Below are 17,027 nucleotides of genomic sequence, written 5' to 3' on the forward strand. Positions count from 1 at the left end.
TGTACCTTCAAACACTGCCTCGCCAAAAGTCATCCGTCACGGAGAGAGAGGTCAGGACTTGAGTCTATAAATCTACCATTCGCTATTTTATCGAGCCTCATTCGCATTGTTGCCTCTTAGTAGATGTGGTTTGTTGTGGTGATGTAGGTCAGCGGGTCTCGCTGGTATATTAACTAATGAGGGCTAAACAGAGACCCGCCCAGCGGGCAGAACAAGGTTGCTTTTGGCAATGAGATGTCAGAGCAGGATAATGTGGAAGGATGAAGCCAGGATGAAACTTTAATGAAGCGTAACGTCATGCCCAGACTCTCTGAATGACCTTTGCATTGCTCGCCCTAAGCGTGTTCAACAGTGCAACAGTGTCCAGAAAGCTGGGAAACACTTGATCGGGCCTAACAAATCTGAGTCCGTGTGACATTTCTATCTGGACATTATTTCAAGCTACAAAGTTTGAGGCGAGATCCTCAAATGTGTTTATTTCTTCTGCAATTCCTTACTGTAGTGGAATCATGTTGTATTGGATTTCGTTATTCGATTATTGTAATTTTTAGAGCTCTTTCATAGCAAGAGACATAATGAGATCTCAGTTAATGCTTCAACATTGTTTCTGATGTTTCTCCTAAAATTTTCCTTATGAAAGAAACAAATAAGACAATCATTGATACAGTAAGATACTGTAGCTCTATTTTTTAACTCAAGTAATTTTGTCTTAGAAGTAATTGGTGAGAAATGTTTACATTATATTATTAAATATTATTTATTATTACTAATGATGGACCCTTTTCGCAGACTGTGAAGATAATAAATCTAGCAAAATTTTATATTTTCATTTTTTTTTTAAATGTAATGTACATAAGACTATACTTTGTGTTATATTACCTTAGAACCTTGCATTACATTTCAGAATAGGGTCCATTAATATTATTATATAAGATAGTTAAAACATTTTTTTTTATATATTACATTGCATTATATTATAGAGATCATATTAATTGACATTTAATTACAGACTTATTTATGTAACATGTGGCTTCCAGCATACACGACGATGAAGATGCAAAGAGAATTGCATCTAAAAAAACTTCATTTGATTGATTATACACATATTACACACAAAACATAACGAACATTTTGCTTATTATATTTATTTACATGATAGTTTTAAACAATAACATGAAATGTACAAATATCCATGGTAGCCTAGTATTTTTTGCAGGGTAAAAAAAAGTGCATGAGACTCTCTAATAGCTAATATAAGCTTTGAATCCTTTATTGCATGCTGAAATAAAGCAATGTGAATACATCTAGCAAATAATTTAGCCAATATAAGCTCATTTTATGCATAATATCATATACAAAACAACCATGTTATTTGAACAAACACTACGGTTGAAAATCAGTTTGTACCGTGACACGGCAGTGTGCTTTTGCCTCGCTTCTAGGCAGTGGAAATGCCCGGTGCCCAGAGCAGTGTGAGCGTGTTTGCTCTCTCCGTGTCTTGGCTGTGAAATACACTGATAAAATGTGGTTTTCTGGCTTACATCTCATGGGAGCGTGTTCACTCACCTGCTTGAGAGAAACCCGGGCGAAAAACATCGACCTTCATAGGGCATCAGCATCACAGACAGCAGCGTGGCGAGCAAGCCGTTTGACTTCTTGTTTGAGTGTATGTGTGTGCGGGTGTTCGTGGGAATATTAAATTCATTCCTTAAGGAAATATTAACTGCAGATGGTTACATTCAGCAATGTCTATATGACAGGGGCTGCATCTGAAAGGTGAAAAAAAGGAATGCAGGTGGCATACAGTGGTAGGAAGGTAACAAGGCATGTCGGAATCCAATGTTAGCTCTACTTTCTGTCCTGAGAGACCTTCATCTGGGGCGCGACTTGCTAGGGCTGGTATGACGATATCGTTACCGTTGGTATAAAATGTCTATCGTTAGAGATTTTTCTGTTTCTGCGATTGCAGATTCAGTTCTCATTCAAGTCTTATTGCGCTTGAATAGTCGAATACACACACAATTATGTCAAAATGGCCATCATGTGGAGTATTTATGTAAACACAGCCGGTTATGTCTCAAGTGAAAGTAAACAGTAAACTTAACTCTCTGCTTAACTGTCATAGTATGATGCATCATTGATGAAATCAACTAGCTAGTCACTCACGACTGTTTCCCGAAACCGTATTGTCGCAAATGTGTCGTTCAACCACACTGATAAATGATGTCACACAGGTGGTGGAGTAATATATTATTTTAATCTATCTGAGATCTAATTAATGCCATATTTTTAGCGCAATTTTCCACCGGACAAATTGCGATTGTTAACTCATGATTTCTGTTCTGTGCGTCTGTGCGCACCAATCTTGCACTTCTATCTACTCCTCAACCAGACCACCTAGAGACTTCGGGTTTTCGGCATTATGTTAAGGAAGGTCTAATCTCGGGAATGCACCAAAAAAATCCAGGAAAAGATTTACTATCTCTTAGTGTTGTGATCCCATGAGGTGAGAAAATTGCGCTAAAACACTCACTGAGTTTTTATTACTTGTTTGCTAAATTACGGACATGGCATCTGAGGACTAATTCTCATATTTCTCAGTTATTTTACTTTATTTCCAGATTCAATCACTGCCTATATCCCACAATCCTGTGTGTCTCATTCCGCTAAAAAATAAAAATGGCGCTTGAAAGTTGCAATGGGTGGTCAAGTGTGTAAATGTAAAATTTTGACCAAACTTTTCCAATTTTGATGCCATTTCTTGGGAGAAATAAGTATTGTGGTAAGTAAATATTCACTTAGCTAACACTAAAGCTCTGGGCCCGGTTCCCCGATAACGCTCACTCTTAGCGCGCTAAGAAGACTCGAAAGATATATCTTACCAAAGTTGTTTATGTTCCTAAGTGTGTTCCCCGAACCATACCTTAGAAAGCTGCTTAAGATATACCTTCTTACGTGCGACGTTACCGGGTGCTGTCCGTGGCGATGGTGCTGAATTGGTTGATATCGATGGCTCGAGAATCAATTATTCTCTCGTGCAGGGGCTGTTTATGTGAGAAAGCGGTGTTCTTTATTAAAGAAGCACTTCAGAAATAGTTGAAATTACATTTATTAGGACTATTGGATATTATAAAAAATAATCCAAACTATAATAGCCTATAATAGCCTAGCCTACATATTTTAAAATTGTAACATATATTGCTGCCACAATAACCTTTTCAAAAATTTGACGTGCTTTCTTCTCTTTCCCAGTTTTGTTCGCTGAGGTGGAGCTGCAATGAAATATTGTTCTTGTAAATACTTTCCAGCATTTCAGTAATAAAAGTTTACATCTTACGTACGGTGCTCGGCAGCGATCAAAAAGGATTTAAACCGTGAATTTTGAATCTCTTCTTGTAAACTCAGAGATGTGGATTCAGACGGCAATTAAATTAACACACGACCTGTTTCTCAAAAAACAGTAGGTAGCCTACTAATTTGGACAGGGATTTTTACGCGGGTTGGGTGAGAAAAAACACTGATATTATGGATTCGGACGGCACTAAAATCACTGACTCACCCCTATAAATGTTTAAAATACCATACAAGCCCATGAGAAACAATATTAGCATCCGAATAGGACTTAACTGACAAGCCTATGCTTTCACTGCCCTTTAAAAGCGCTTTTTAATTAAATGAATAATATTGTATAATAATATAATTAAAAATCTAACAACAATCAGTGTAATGACAATTTTATTCTTTGCATGAAAACACTTGAATTAGCCTAATTTAATACTGTCTGGGTGTATTAAAACTTCAGAATTATATTCATATAGACCTGCAACAGTGATAAGGTAAAGCTAAGAGTGGTCCAGACCAACCTTACGAAAGTGTGACTTACAGAAGATATACTTAGCGTACGAACGTGTCAGGAATCGTGCCATAACGTTAAGAGAGAGGTTAAGGAATAGGTTAAGAACTACTTAGCGATAAGAACGTTTTGGGGAACCGGGCCCTGTTTATTTTGTTGTAGATCATTAAACCATTATAACCATCAGAAGTCTGTCTGAAATCTGTTTTGTGAAGTAACTTACCTTTGAGCACAAACACTGCCTGCAAAGTCATTGCCTGACGGCCTAAGCTTTCAAACGCAGCCAGTGTGCATTTTTATGTGCCGTGGCATTTATCAAATGCAGTTCCACTGTTATTGCTGGTACTTTTTTTGGTAATTTAGTCTGGATCTTAAAAAATCTTAAGCACTTTGAGCTGCTGTTGCTACCAGGATCTGGCAGAAATGAATAGCCTTTGTGGCGGCCCGAAGGTCTGGCCATTATGATGGTGATAAGTACACTTGTTGAGTTCCCCGTCCACTGTGACCGACGGAGTCGGCAATAAAGCAAAAACCCAGCTGTAGTTACAATTGTGGTGTTTTATCAAAGGAAAGGTTAAAGATGTCAGCCAGAGCAAAGCGCAGAAGGTTAGCCAGACAAAATAGTTCACTAATGGATGAGGACACGGCGAGATGTTTCTATTGCCCACATTTACAGTTATTACATGTCCCAGCTGCTGTAATGACACACGCACATATGAAGCTAAATTAAATGAGTCAGCCATGCATGATGTAGTTTTAATGGTTTTATTTTAGACATTTCAGAAAGGAATTCATGGGGTAGTGAAATTAAATGTGTGAAGTAGTGCTCAGCATAGAAAGCACACAGAATGGCCATGGATGAATAAGCCTCAGGATGGGAGATCACATTGCATTATGTTATACTGAAATAAGCCTCCACAATCTCCAATTCTGAGTCGAGGCAGGAGGCAATTTACAAAAACATACGTCTTGTTACTTTTTTTGGAGCTGATCCACAGCTACTTAACCGGACTGCTTTCAGATGTAATAGTTTAATGCTTGTGCTGTTCCTGCAGATAATGCTCTTAAACTAGCACACTGTTTAGGAGCTGAATAGTTTGGAAGCAATCATGCACTAACATTATGAATCTAAAGGGCTAGTTGTGTAGTTGGAAGCCCGCCGTTTTAATTTGACTGTATTGACTATGTGCTTTGTGCCTTCAAAATATCTCTCTCAGGGAACAAGTAAGAAATAGATGAGGCTCACAATGGAAGTGATGTAAATTGTTTTAGATTGCTTCGCTCTCAATGTTGGCCACTAAATGCAATTACCAGGATTCAATATTTCTTTTCAAAGTCCTGAGGAAAAGATAAAACCATTACAATTGGGGGATTGATGCATTCTCTAGAAAGCAGCAATGCATTATTTACCATGTGTTTTATTTTCACATGTAGAGGCCAAAATATCTCATAGAACTGCTGTTTGAAACTTCTTAAAACATAGAAAATGTTCAGTGTTACAGTTTTTTTATATATATCTTCTCCATTTAAAAGAAGTAGTTCACACAAAAAAGAAAATATACTTTCGCCATAATTTATTCCCCCTCATGTCTTTTGAAGCTCTTTTCAATAGCCAAAAATCCTCCCATGTAACACAAAAGTTAAATAACAGAATTTCTATTTTAATTATGTTAAGGGTTAACAGTTTAGGACCCAAGGACCAGATGTTTGAAAGAAGACCCGGAGTCAGAATTATAATAAATTGAGGAAAAGTTTTATTGAAGATAGTTTGCAGTTTCATCAGCAGAAGTCAGCTTCAAGACAAGTTCACAGCAAGATCACAGCAGTTATACCCTACACCAAGGTCTAAGCTACGTCCTTGCTTCAGGTTGCAGTTTCCGATTGGCTGAGAAATAGATAAACGTAGTAATTTTCCACACATATACAGACAGACTGAAGCATATCTCCATCGATTAGGCAGCTGACACTCAGACCCTGAAGTTAGGCATGTCGTGACCTTCCAGTTCTCAGATTTGGGTTGCTGACTGTACAGAACAACAACTCAGTCAATCTCCAATAATGCCAGTGGTTCCTTAACCTGCAACCAAAAAGACTAACACACACACCGACACACAGCTTTTCCAAGGTTGGATTTGGCCAGGCTCTAACTATAAACTGGAGAGTCCTCTCAAAACATCAAGATAATGCATTCTTTCTCTTAAGGAGAGCTACACTTTAGTCTTCAACAAAGAAATGGTCCCTTAAACTATTGGCTTCAATGACCCCTATATGTAAAACATGTTGAAGACCTTTCTCAAACACAAAGCAAGTCCCTATTTCATTTCTGGAAGCTGGGCTGAATAAGCAAGCATTGTTTCTGCATTCAGATATCAAATACAGACATTAAAGAATACATGAACATTTCAGTAATCACACTGGCAACTTCTATAACAAAGTAAAATCTCCAGAGAAGTCATTCAACTCATTTGATATTTAGAAGGAAAAATATTGATTAATACCTTGATTATAATCACTCATTACATATACATTGAAGCATCAGTGGATTCCAATCCACCCCCTGCACTTATAATCAGCCTATACTGCAAATGTAATAAAACATTCTGTTATCATCTCATCTCATTTAATGTTTCAAGTAAGAATGAAACGACATGCAAATGAGAAGTTTTTTGGATGAACTACTGCTTTTAAAGAGTAATTTTTGATTTCTCTTATACTATGTGCATTTTAAGATGTTTAAAGGCCAAAAAATTGGACAACAAGCTTTAAAACCATGTCAGTGGGCAGTAGATTATTTGTCAATTCCTGCTCTCTCCTCATCTCCATCACTCTTTCTGCTTATCTTGCCCTGTCTCTTCCCCTCCTAAAGCTGAGCTTTGACTGATGGTCTTTTCATTTTCGTCTGTCACTGAAGAAAGTATAGGGTCAACTGATATTTATGTTTTGTGAATCATTTTCTCAGAGAAGGGATTTTACTGAAGGCTACCAGGAAAGCTAAGTAAATAGCTTAAAGGTCCCGTTCTGCGTGATCCCATGTTTCAAACTTTAGTTAGTGTGTAATGTTGCTGTTAGAGCATAAATAATATCTGTAAAATTATAAAGCTCAAAGTTCAATGCCAAGCGAGATATTTTATTTAACAGAAGTTGACTACATCGAACGGCTCGTTTGGACTACATCCCTCTACTTCCTTCTTTAGTGATGTCACTAGAACCGTTTCTTGACTAACCTCCGCCCACAGGAATGCTCCCTCAACTCTACTGGCTACTTGCGCACTTCTTATAACTTAGGCTACTGTGTTTACTCAGCTCTTACGGTGATTTTCTGAAGTAAAACTGACGCTTCATCTTTTGTGTGATGTACAATAAACTTTATTAAACTCATCAGTACATGTTTGATCATCATTCAGACAGCAGACTTGTAGGCTATTAATAAATAATGGATACATAGCCTACAAGCAGATGACAAATACGTTATAATAACCGTAATTAAACTACTAAACCATACCTGTTTCATCTCTATACAGCACTCTGACTCTGTAGGCATTATTGTCCGACTCGAAATGAACGCCGTTACTGAGAGTTTCTGATATTATCATCATTCCGTGAGATGAATTTGTCCTGACAGACTGAGCGCGAGCTCATGAAGCTCCGCCCCCTGGGTCGTCCAGCAGCAGCTCATTTGCATTTAAAGGGCACACACTAAAACAGCTCGTTTTTCTGAGCCCCAAAAAATGTCAATTTAAACATGCTGTAAAAAATGATCTGTTGGGTATTTTGAGCTCAAACTTCACATACACACTCTGGGGACATCAGAGACTTATTTTACATCTTGTGAAAAGGGGCATATAACGGGACCTTTAAATTCATTTACAATATGTACACATTCATTATTAATCTTATGCCTAATATGATGAAAACGGCTTTGTTAATGTTTCTATCACATTGAGAGTTACTATACATTACATGAACCATGTAAATTAGGCCTATTTTCAATTCAAAATGGCGAAATTAGACAAAAGTTTATTAGTTTGCCTGATTATTTTTGTCAGTCATTTAACATTTCTATCCTAAAACAGCTGTCAAATATGAAATGTTTAGTTTAGCTACAGTACTTGCATGTTATCTCGCACTTTATTACCATTAACAACTGAAACATGCGCTGGAGCAGTTTCTGTGAACATTAACCCCGCCTACTTCGATTTGATTGGTCATCTCACATATTTTCACATTGACGAGCATGGACTGTGCACTTCGAATTGAAACTTTTTTCTTTTTTTTAAACTTAAAAGCACAACGCTTTTAAAAAATATGACTCTTTAACAAATTTAAAAACATTTAAAAAATGACTCTCTGTATGGTTGTAGCAGCAGGAGATATTTTAGAAAAGCTTTTACTGTGCAACTGTTAACTGTCTTAACAGTGAAAGCACAGCACGCTGCCGCACTAATTCAGGCTCTGATGTTAAAAAGAGCAAAAATACAAAATACTAGAAAAAATCTAGATAAACTAATCAACCACAATAATCGACTGGCCATCCTAACAAGGTACTTGTTGTACTCCAGCAGGTGCAGGACTCTGGCTGGGCCTGAGGGCCAAAACCCCATACTGGAATAAAGGAAGGAAGAAAAGAAAAACATCAGTCCTGAACATCAACAAGCTTCCTCTGCCTCCTTCCCCATGGCTTGACCTCCATGCTTTGCTCTGCTGAAGATCTTTCCCTGGAGGTGAGCCTAAAATACCCAGGCCTCTCGCTGGAGCTTGACAAATTGACTCATTTGCTGAGTTGGTGATCTTAAAGCAATAGTTCATCGAAAAAACCTGACATTCTGTCATCGTTTGCTCACCCTTAACTGGTATGATTGTCTTTCCTCTGAGTTTTGAGTGCTGCAGTTGCTACTTCATGGTACTTTTATGGTGCTGTTTTTGTCCTTATTGAAGCTTGACAGCATCTATAACCGTTTGTTGTGTGGAAAAGAGCAACGCCAGCATCTGCTTTGGTGTTTCACAAAAGTCGTACGGGTTTGGAATGATTTGGTAATTTTCAATGTTCCTTTAAGAACATTTTAGGCAAGGCAAGTTTATTTATAGCACATTTCATACACAATGGTAATTCAAAGTGCTGTACATAAAAAGGAAACAGAGACATAGGAATGAAAATGGAATGCATATGAAATAAAAATAACAATAAAAGCAGAGAATACCCCTATCTGGATGGAAGAGTCAGAGAGTTTCACAGCTTCTTGTTTTACTTTGAGATTTTAGCTAAATTAAATTGTTATGTTATTAGACAACATATTATGCTCTATAACTTAGAGGATTGCTGTGTTTCATCCCAGTGCAGAAAGCTTCTGTCTGCCATGAATTTTTAGAGACCTCCCTAAAGGAATTGTTCTGAGACGCCCAGCTGATGAGGTGCCTGCATTAAAATAATGTTGCGGATGAAAAAAAAACCCTGCCACACCGCACCGGCCTGTTAACATGCAAATCACATCTCATTTTCACAGAACGGCAAAGCGAGTGAGTCAGTGTGAAACTGTGTACAATCTGAATGCCAAGCATTATACTAAGAGACAGCAAAGCATAGAAACAACACATAGTAAATGATGGTGTCATGTCAAAGAACACTCAACAACATTTCTATTTTGGGCCGTAAGCCGCTGCAAATGCAATTTAATGAGCTCTGAATGTATAGGAATGACCTTCATATTGATTTTTAGCTGTGCAGCGCGTGGCGTTCTTTTTAAATAAACCAGTACTGTAACAGTGATACATGGTAATAGTTGTATAAAATAAAAAGTGATATTTCATGATGTTGGTTTATAGAAAAGCTTAAGCACAGAACTTTTGTTTTGTGAAATTATTGAATCACAATTAAGCATAAGCTCCCATTCTCATTGTGAGCAAATGTGCTGATTTTAATTTTAAAACCATTTAAACCATTTGCTTTGTCAGAGTAATACGAATCTAATGAGAATCACCATTAAAAATGTATAAGAATTACAAAATAAAAAGTCAAAATGTCTGAATGCGTCGTGGTAACGAGAATTTAGGGAGGAATGTGCTTCATTGGAATAAAAAAAATGTCATAAAACAAAATATCCTCATTTTTGAGGGGGCGAAATATGACTTATTTAAGTGTGTTTTGTGACATTTTTATTGTTTCTGTAGGGTTCTAAAAGTTTATAAAACTAATTTTGTCAGTGTTATATTGTGTCTTTTATCATTGTTTGTGACATGTAATGTTGGTTTATTAGTTTCTATAGCCAACGAGTGCCTCAGTGACTGCCTTAGGCCACTATGAAAGCAGATTCCAGCTTCATCGAATCAATAAAAACATAATGGAATATTTTTAAAATGCTCTACATTCTAATAAACTATTGAGCATCCTTCTGCATTTATATCTCTGCCACATCTCTGATAGATGACAAAGAGAGCGATTTCATTAGCCACACGTTAAACTGATTGGCTTTTCTCTGTCCGTGTGAAGGAAGCTGCAGATGCCACGACCTGTAGACCTCATAGAGATGTTTATTAGGGAACACTCGTTCTTGCCACACCAATGAATTATTCATAAAGGCGCTCTCTGAAGGCCTTGTGTATTCTGCCAGGGCTTTCTAAGCTGGAATCGATCCGTGGTGGAAATTCTGAGCGATCCGCGAAATCTCCTTCAGCTCGGAGGTTTTAAATGGGCATGTAACTCATTTTGACAGATGGCACTCAGAGGTACTCACCATCTCTGCTTTGGAGACACATATCCGCTCCGTTATGAGCCTCAGATTGCTATTTCCTCTTAAGTGCACTCCATGTGAGGACAAGGTTCGTCACTGAAATTACTTTTTGTCCATTTTTGATATATAATGGGGAATTGAGATTTAAGGGCTCGCCAATATATCTCTCTTATGAAGGTGTCTTACGGCACACGCCACTTAAGGAGGGATGTCCCAGCGTTTTAGCAGTCAAGCGCTCTCAGAGAAGGAACACACTGATTAAAGTGCTGGAAAAATAGCCGGCTTGTCCTTGCGTTTGGAATACCGACGAAATGTGGTGAAAACAGCCAGACAGAGCTGTAATCCCTTCATATTTACCCCGCTGAGTGGTTTCAGACAGTGCAAATGATGCGATTGTTCTGATTAAATGTGCTCCGCTGGTTATGATTTTAATTTGAGCTACTCTGGGAGATGGAATAACATGAGTGATTCCTCTGTGAAATAATCTTCAGGATGTTCTAGTGCACGAGCAGCATTTTAATGCTAAATGACAATAGCGATGTGGTCAGCAACCGCTGTGTGATTCTTTTTGCTATATGAATTATTAAGACGTTTATAAAGTAGCACTGGAATAACTCAGCAGGAAATGCCTCCGGTGATTTATTTTTCCTGTTCACATAAGTATCATTGTGTACCAGAAAATGTGTTGCTGGGTCACAAAACTTCTCAGTCTCACAAACAGTACATCTGAGTCGTATTTCACCCCTAAATCAAAGGAAATATAGTATTTTTTTTTTGTGCTGTCAAATCGATTAATTGTGATTAATCGCATCTAACATAAAAGTTTTCTTATGTATATAAGTGGGTGCACATACATATATATATATATAATATATATAATAAATATAATAATATATATACACATACAGACCCTTTCCAAAAAATTTGAATATCATGGAAAAGTTGATTTATTTCCACAATTCCATTCAAAACGTTAAACTTCCATAGATTATAGATTCAGGGCCCACAACTTAAACGACTTCAAGTATTTAGTTGTTTATTTGTACATAATTTGGGCTTCCAGCTCATAAAACCCACGAAAACAGGATTTAAAAAAAATAGAATATTACATGAAATCCCACAGTAATTACACAGTGATACCATGGTCATTGAACCAGGTTTTGGTTCTTTTGGCAGTGTGGGCAGGTGCAAATCCTGCTGGAAAATGAAGGAAGCATGAAGTGCTCTGGAAACGTCCTGGTAGACGGCTGCGTTGAGTGGACCAACACCAGCCGATGACATGGCTCCCCAAACCAACACTGACTGTGGAAACTTCACACTGGACTTCAAGCATCTTGGATTGTGTGCCTCTCCATTCTTCCTCCAGACTCTGGGACCTTGGTTTCCAAATGAGATGCAAAATTAGCTCTCATCAGAAAAGAGGACTTTGGTCCACTGTGCTTTATTAAATCCAGAGTCAACGCAGCCGTCTACCAGGACGTTTCCAGAGCACTTCATGCTTCCTTCATTTTCCAGCAGGATTTGCACCCACACTGCCAAAAGAACCAAAACCTGGTTCAATGACCATGGTATCACTGTGTAATTACTGTGTGATTTCATGTAATATTCAAATTTTTTGAAATCCTGTTTTCGTGGGTTTTATGAGCTGGAAGCCCAAATTATGTACAAATAAACAACTAAATACTTGAAATCGTTTAAGTTGTGGGCCCTGAATCTATAATCTATGGAAGTTTAACGTTTTGAATGGAATTATGGAAATAAATCAACTTTTCCATGATATTCGAATTTTTTGGAAAGGGTCTGTATATTATATAAACAAAAAACTTTTATCTTAGATGCGATTAATCGCGATTAATTGATTTGTTTTTGTTATATTAATCTTTTTGTATCACGATTATCATATTTACATTTAGTAATTTTTTAATTTTTGCATTTTCCCACCTCCATTGTTATTCAATCATTATGCTGAACTTTAGAGATGCAATTCACCGTGGTTCGACATGCATCTTAAATCTTCATAAACAAAGATGTTATTATAACTTGTTGGTTTAATAACATCACCACCAGCCCTGACCATAGAGTTTGTTTGCACGCTGTATTCTTATTGCACAATGAACCATTCAAGCAGACCGTGTACAGCAAACCAGAAATTGCAGTACATGTTCATAGACCATCCCAAACAGGCTGATATATTGTTTGACAATAACTCTCACTGAATTATTTAGTAGGCCTCCGAGCAACTTGAAATGCCACATTTGCATTCGTATTCAGACGTGGTTATTGCTTTCCGGTTGGTTAATCTGTTCTGAAATCCACATGTTAGCAGAGGAGTGACAAAATAAAAATGTAGCACTTTTAGGCTTTTTAGAAATAGCTTTTTCCACACAATATCAAAAAGCATTGCAAGCAGTCTCATTCTCCTTGACTTTGCGTGTCCAGATGCCGTAATTTGTCAAAACAAATTTGCTGTGAACAGTTTTGATTAAATTTCTGCACATGTAAGTGTACTTTCATGCAAGACAAAGTTCATTCGCACTGCATGAACCAACCAGTGATTAATTTCAAATGCATCTTCATTTATCTATAATGAATTTTTCTTTACTTTGCCACATGTGCCACTTTCATTGCAAACAATATTTATCATTGAAGGTCAAAAACATTTAGCTTTTGCTAATGCAACTTGTTTTAATGGCATCTTCTTCATGTTTGCTCTCACAGGGCTGTTTCTCTGACCTTAGCACATGGATTTCAAGACTTCAAATGAAGAGGTGGGTATTGCTTTATATGCCACTGTTTTCAAAACATTTTATTTCAGATGAAGTAGATAATATGGTCATACATCTTGTAAGAGATCTATTTCAGCGTTATTTGTTGAACAAAACTCTATCCAAATAAATGTTGGGTGAAGTCATTGAGGCAGGCAGGAGCACGACGATCAAATAAATGGATTTGTTGACTTTCCACTGGGGAATAAAGATGTTAGATGTGCTTTAATTCCCCTGTCTGCAGACTGTAGGAAACAGTTATTTAACAGACAACAGATAAACAGTTTCATACTCTGAAATACTGTTCATTTTCCAAAGACAATAAGGACTTATTGGGAAGATTGTAAAGAGGATTATGAGCTGGGTCTCGATGGTCCACTTTAGACATTCTACTAATTATAAGCAACTTTGCAACTACATGTTAACTAGCAGTCATTAGAGTATTAGTAGACTGTCTGCTTAATATCTGCTAATAATTTTACTTTGATGAACAGACATTCTACTGACTAGAAGTAACTTTGCAACTACATGTCAACTTATTCTACAAACCCGAACCCTAATCTTCTGCAGTCTGCTAATACTCTAATGAGAGTTAGTTGACATGTGGTTGTAAAGTTAGTTATAGTTTGTAGAACGTCCAAAGTGGACCATTGAAATAAAGTGTAACCATGAGCAGTTACAGAAAGTAAAAAGCCACACAAAAATAATCTAGCTATAGATAACATTATTTGAAGATTTAGATGAATGATTAACCGATTTAGATTATCATAAGTTAAATTTTATTTTTGAGTAAAACTTTACTTAGTAAAACTATGAACTAATTTCGAGGGAGGACCTTTCAAAACTGCGAACTCATACTCTTGTTTCTAGAAATTCAACCAACAATCTTGCATCTCAGTTATGGATTATAGTGAAAATTACCTCAGATAACTTAATTATTAATATTACTTGTTGCTTGGCAGATTATTTCATACATTTGTAATGGACAATTTCTTCAAAAACAGAATAATATTCTTTAATATCACTTACAGGCAAGATTATAAAACAAATTAAACAAAGTCAAATCAAATCAATATTTCATTTCCATGTATTTGTTTATTTATTTAGTGGTCTTAATCCCCCTGTTGGGATTTAATTTGTGATAATGACCGACTGACTGTACTTTATATCCTATATATCAATGTCTATCAGCTAATGAGAAATATTGATCGTCCACTAATCTGGATGTTCTTCTCAGTATGTTCAAATACATGACATTCGATGTGTCCTGCATTATAGTGATGCAGTTTGGGGTGGGATACAGGACTACTATGAATGCAGAGAGCACAAATTTAATAGCTTTCGGGCTCAGAAATGGGGACACGGCAGAGCGCTTATGTGTGGAAGATTAATGAGCGCTCAGAGGAAGATAAGTCTTGTGTATATAGACTGAGGTGTTTCTATCTATTTACAAACACTGCTGTGCTTTTTTAAACGTGATGTATACAAGACAAGATTCAACACTTTGTGGTCAGAAAAAATTTGCTGAAATTTTTAGAGCTGCATGATTAATCAATAAAAGATTGCGATCTTGATTCTAACACTTGTGTCTATTAAACATTTGACAAAATCACAGCAGAACATTCAGATTTGCTTTTGCGCTGCCACTAATCCAGAGAGAGCAGTTATCATGTATTGATATGAAACAGCTTTTAAAACAGTCTTTTCAACCACACAGTATCGCTATTTCTGTGGCACAAATATTCATATTATCACAGAAGTACTGAGATAAATGTTTATAGTTCGGATATAAACACTGATGTCTACGGTAGCGATCAAAATACACTAAATCACTTTTATAAAATAACATGGATGCTTCAAAATTGCTCATAATTACACCAGTAGGTGGCGACAAGTGACTGTTAAAAAATGGAATTGTCATTGAAACATTCATTCAAGAGGTTCATTCAGAAACGCTGATTCATCCAGTAATGAAACTATTAAGTATGTATGAGTGAGTCATTGAATAATTAATTGAAGAGATTCGTTCAGAAACGCTGATTCATCCAGTAATGAAACTATTAAGAATGTATGAGTGAGTCGTTGAATCATTAATTCAAGAGATTCATTCAGAAACGCTGATTCATGCTGTAATGAAATAATGGCCCTGTCCCAGATCGCATCCTAAGCACTCGCTGTCTTCCTACGAGTCTGCACTTTCGTGACGTAACGCCGATTTGACTGTCGGGAAGAAGTCTGCTGCGGAGCTCACATCAGTGCGGGCTCGGCAAAAGTGCGCATCAAGGGCGCAGACCGCAAAGGGGGTGCTCGTGAGCATCCTTCTGAAACCTAAAATGACAAATGGGACACCCTACAGTCTCATGGACTTAACGGACGTAAGTCCACAAGACCGGAAGTGCATATGAAGTGTGCCATTTGGGACAGGGCCATTTTGGGAAGTCATTATGAGTGAGTCATTGAATCATTCATTTTAAAATAATTCATTCAGATTAATTAATTAATTAATTAAACATTTTAAAAAGACTGCAGCAAAAAAAAACAAAAAAAAAAAACATTTTGTCAGAACCTCTAGTAAATTACATGTTATTTTGTTTAGTTTTTCTGTTCAGAATTGTGGTAGAATCGTGATCTCTATTTGAAACAAAAAAAACGTAATTCTCAATTTATCCAGAATCATGCAGCTCTAGTGATGATCTACATTTATTAACACAGGTTTAGGAATCTGGTACAGTTGTATTGTAGAGCTTGTGGGTGTTTTAACTTTGCTAAAGCATCAATATGAGAATCATATTGGCAGTGTTTCTTGTTATCTGTGTGAATGAATGCATCCCTAGCAATCTTACTAGACTAACTACAGTATTTTTACCTCTGGAATGGTCAAAGTCAATGTCTGAGCATGTTTTGACTGCAAATCTCAAGGGTACACTAAAAATGGCTGACACTTGATCGCCATGGCAACAGAATCAAGCATGTGTCCTAGCAACTGAAGTTATGGAATAAATTTCATTCTGGTATAAAGTGTTTGACCTGACTTTGCAAGAAATCGCAATGATGTAGATGCTAGACTCAACAGAAAATACTTTTTTTTTTGAGTAACTGCTTACCAATCAATTTGGTCATCATAGGAACGAGTCTTACAACACAACTGGGTCCTGAGGATGTTTTTTTTTACAGTGCTGACAAGTGGAAAGGCCAAAATATACAGACATACAACATTTTAAAGCAGAGAGTTTAAATAATAATAATGAAAACACTATGGTGTTGGTGCTTCGTATTTCATTATGGAATTATTAAATATGCATTGATGCATATTAAAAATGCATTGAATTTTATATAGGATAAAATATATTTACATGCCTCTAATAGACCAACTAGAATACTAAGGCTATCCGATCAGAGCGCTCAGACTGAAACAGATTTCCAGAAATGTGATTTGAATAGGGTTTCAAACCACATATGAATGAATGTAGCTTGAAACGTATTGCTGTTCACACTTGCTAAATATGCAAGATTGCACAAAAATCAGATTTGGACTGACAGTCTGAACGAGGCTTAGCTAAATAATAATGTGATTTGAATTTTTCCGTTTATCAGGTATGACAGGATGTTAAAAATAATACACGTAAAGGGAGTTTAGCAGTGAAACTATTACTGGCCACCATGAAGTAGATGTACAAAAGGCAC

The 17,027-nt window shown here is 36.8% G+C and overlaps 1 protein-coding gene across 5 annotated transcripts in view; it reads left to right on the forward strand.

The window, feature by feature from the left end:
• sntg1 (syntrophin, gamma 1) overlaps positions 1-17,027 on the forward strand; it is a 48,435-nt gene that overhangs the window by 7,163 nt on the left and 24,245 nt on the right. For 2 of the 5 annotated variants that reach the window (XM_079863093.1, XM_079863090.1), the window contains exons 2-3: positions 8,413-8,574; positions 13,297-13,346. In XM_079863093.1, coding sequence (XP_079719219.1) covers positions 13,320-13,346 — 27 coding nt within the window. In that variant the 5' untranslated portion in view covers positions 8,413-8,574; positions 13,297-13,319. Of the gene's footprint in view, positions 1-1,631; positions 1,667-8,412; positions 8,575-13,296; positions 13,347-17,027 lie in introns of those variants that run through there. The other 3 variants (XM_079863094.1, XM_079863092.1, XM_079863091.1) reach the window with 2 other exon arrangements.

The sequence above is a fragment of the Squalius cephalus genome (assembly GCF_949319135.1).
Source record: "Squalius cephalus genome assembly, chromosome: 25".
Classification (NCBI taxonomy): Eukaryota; Metazoa; Chordata; class Actinopteri; order Cypriniformes; family Leuciscidae; genus Squalius; species Squalius cephalus.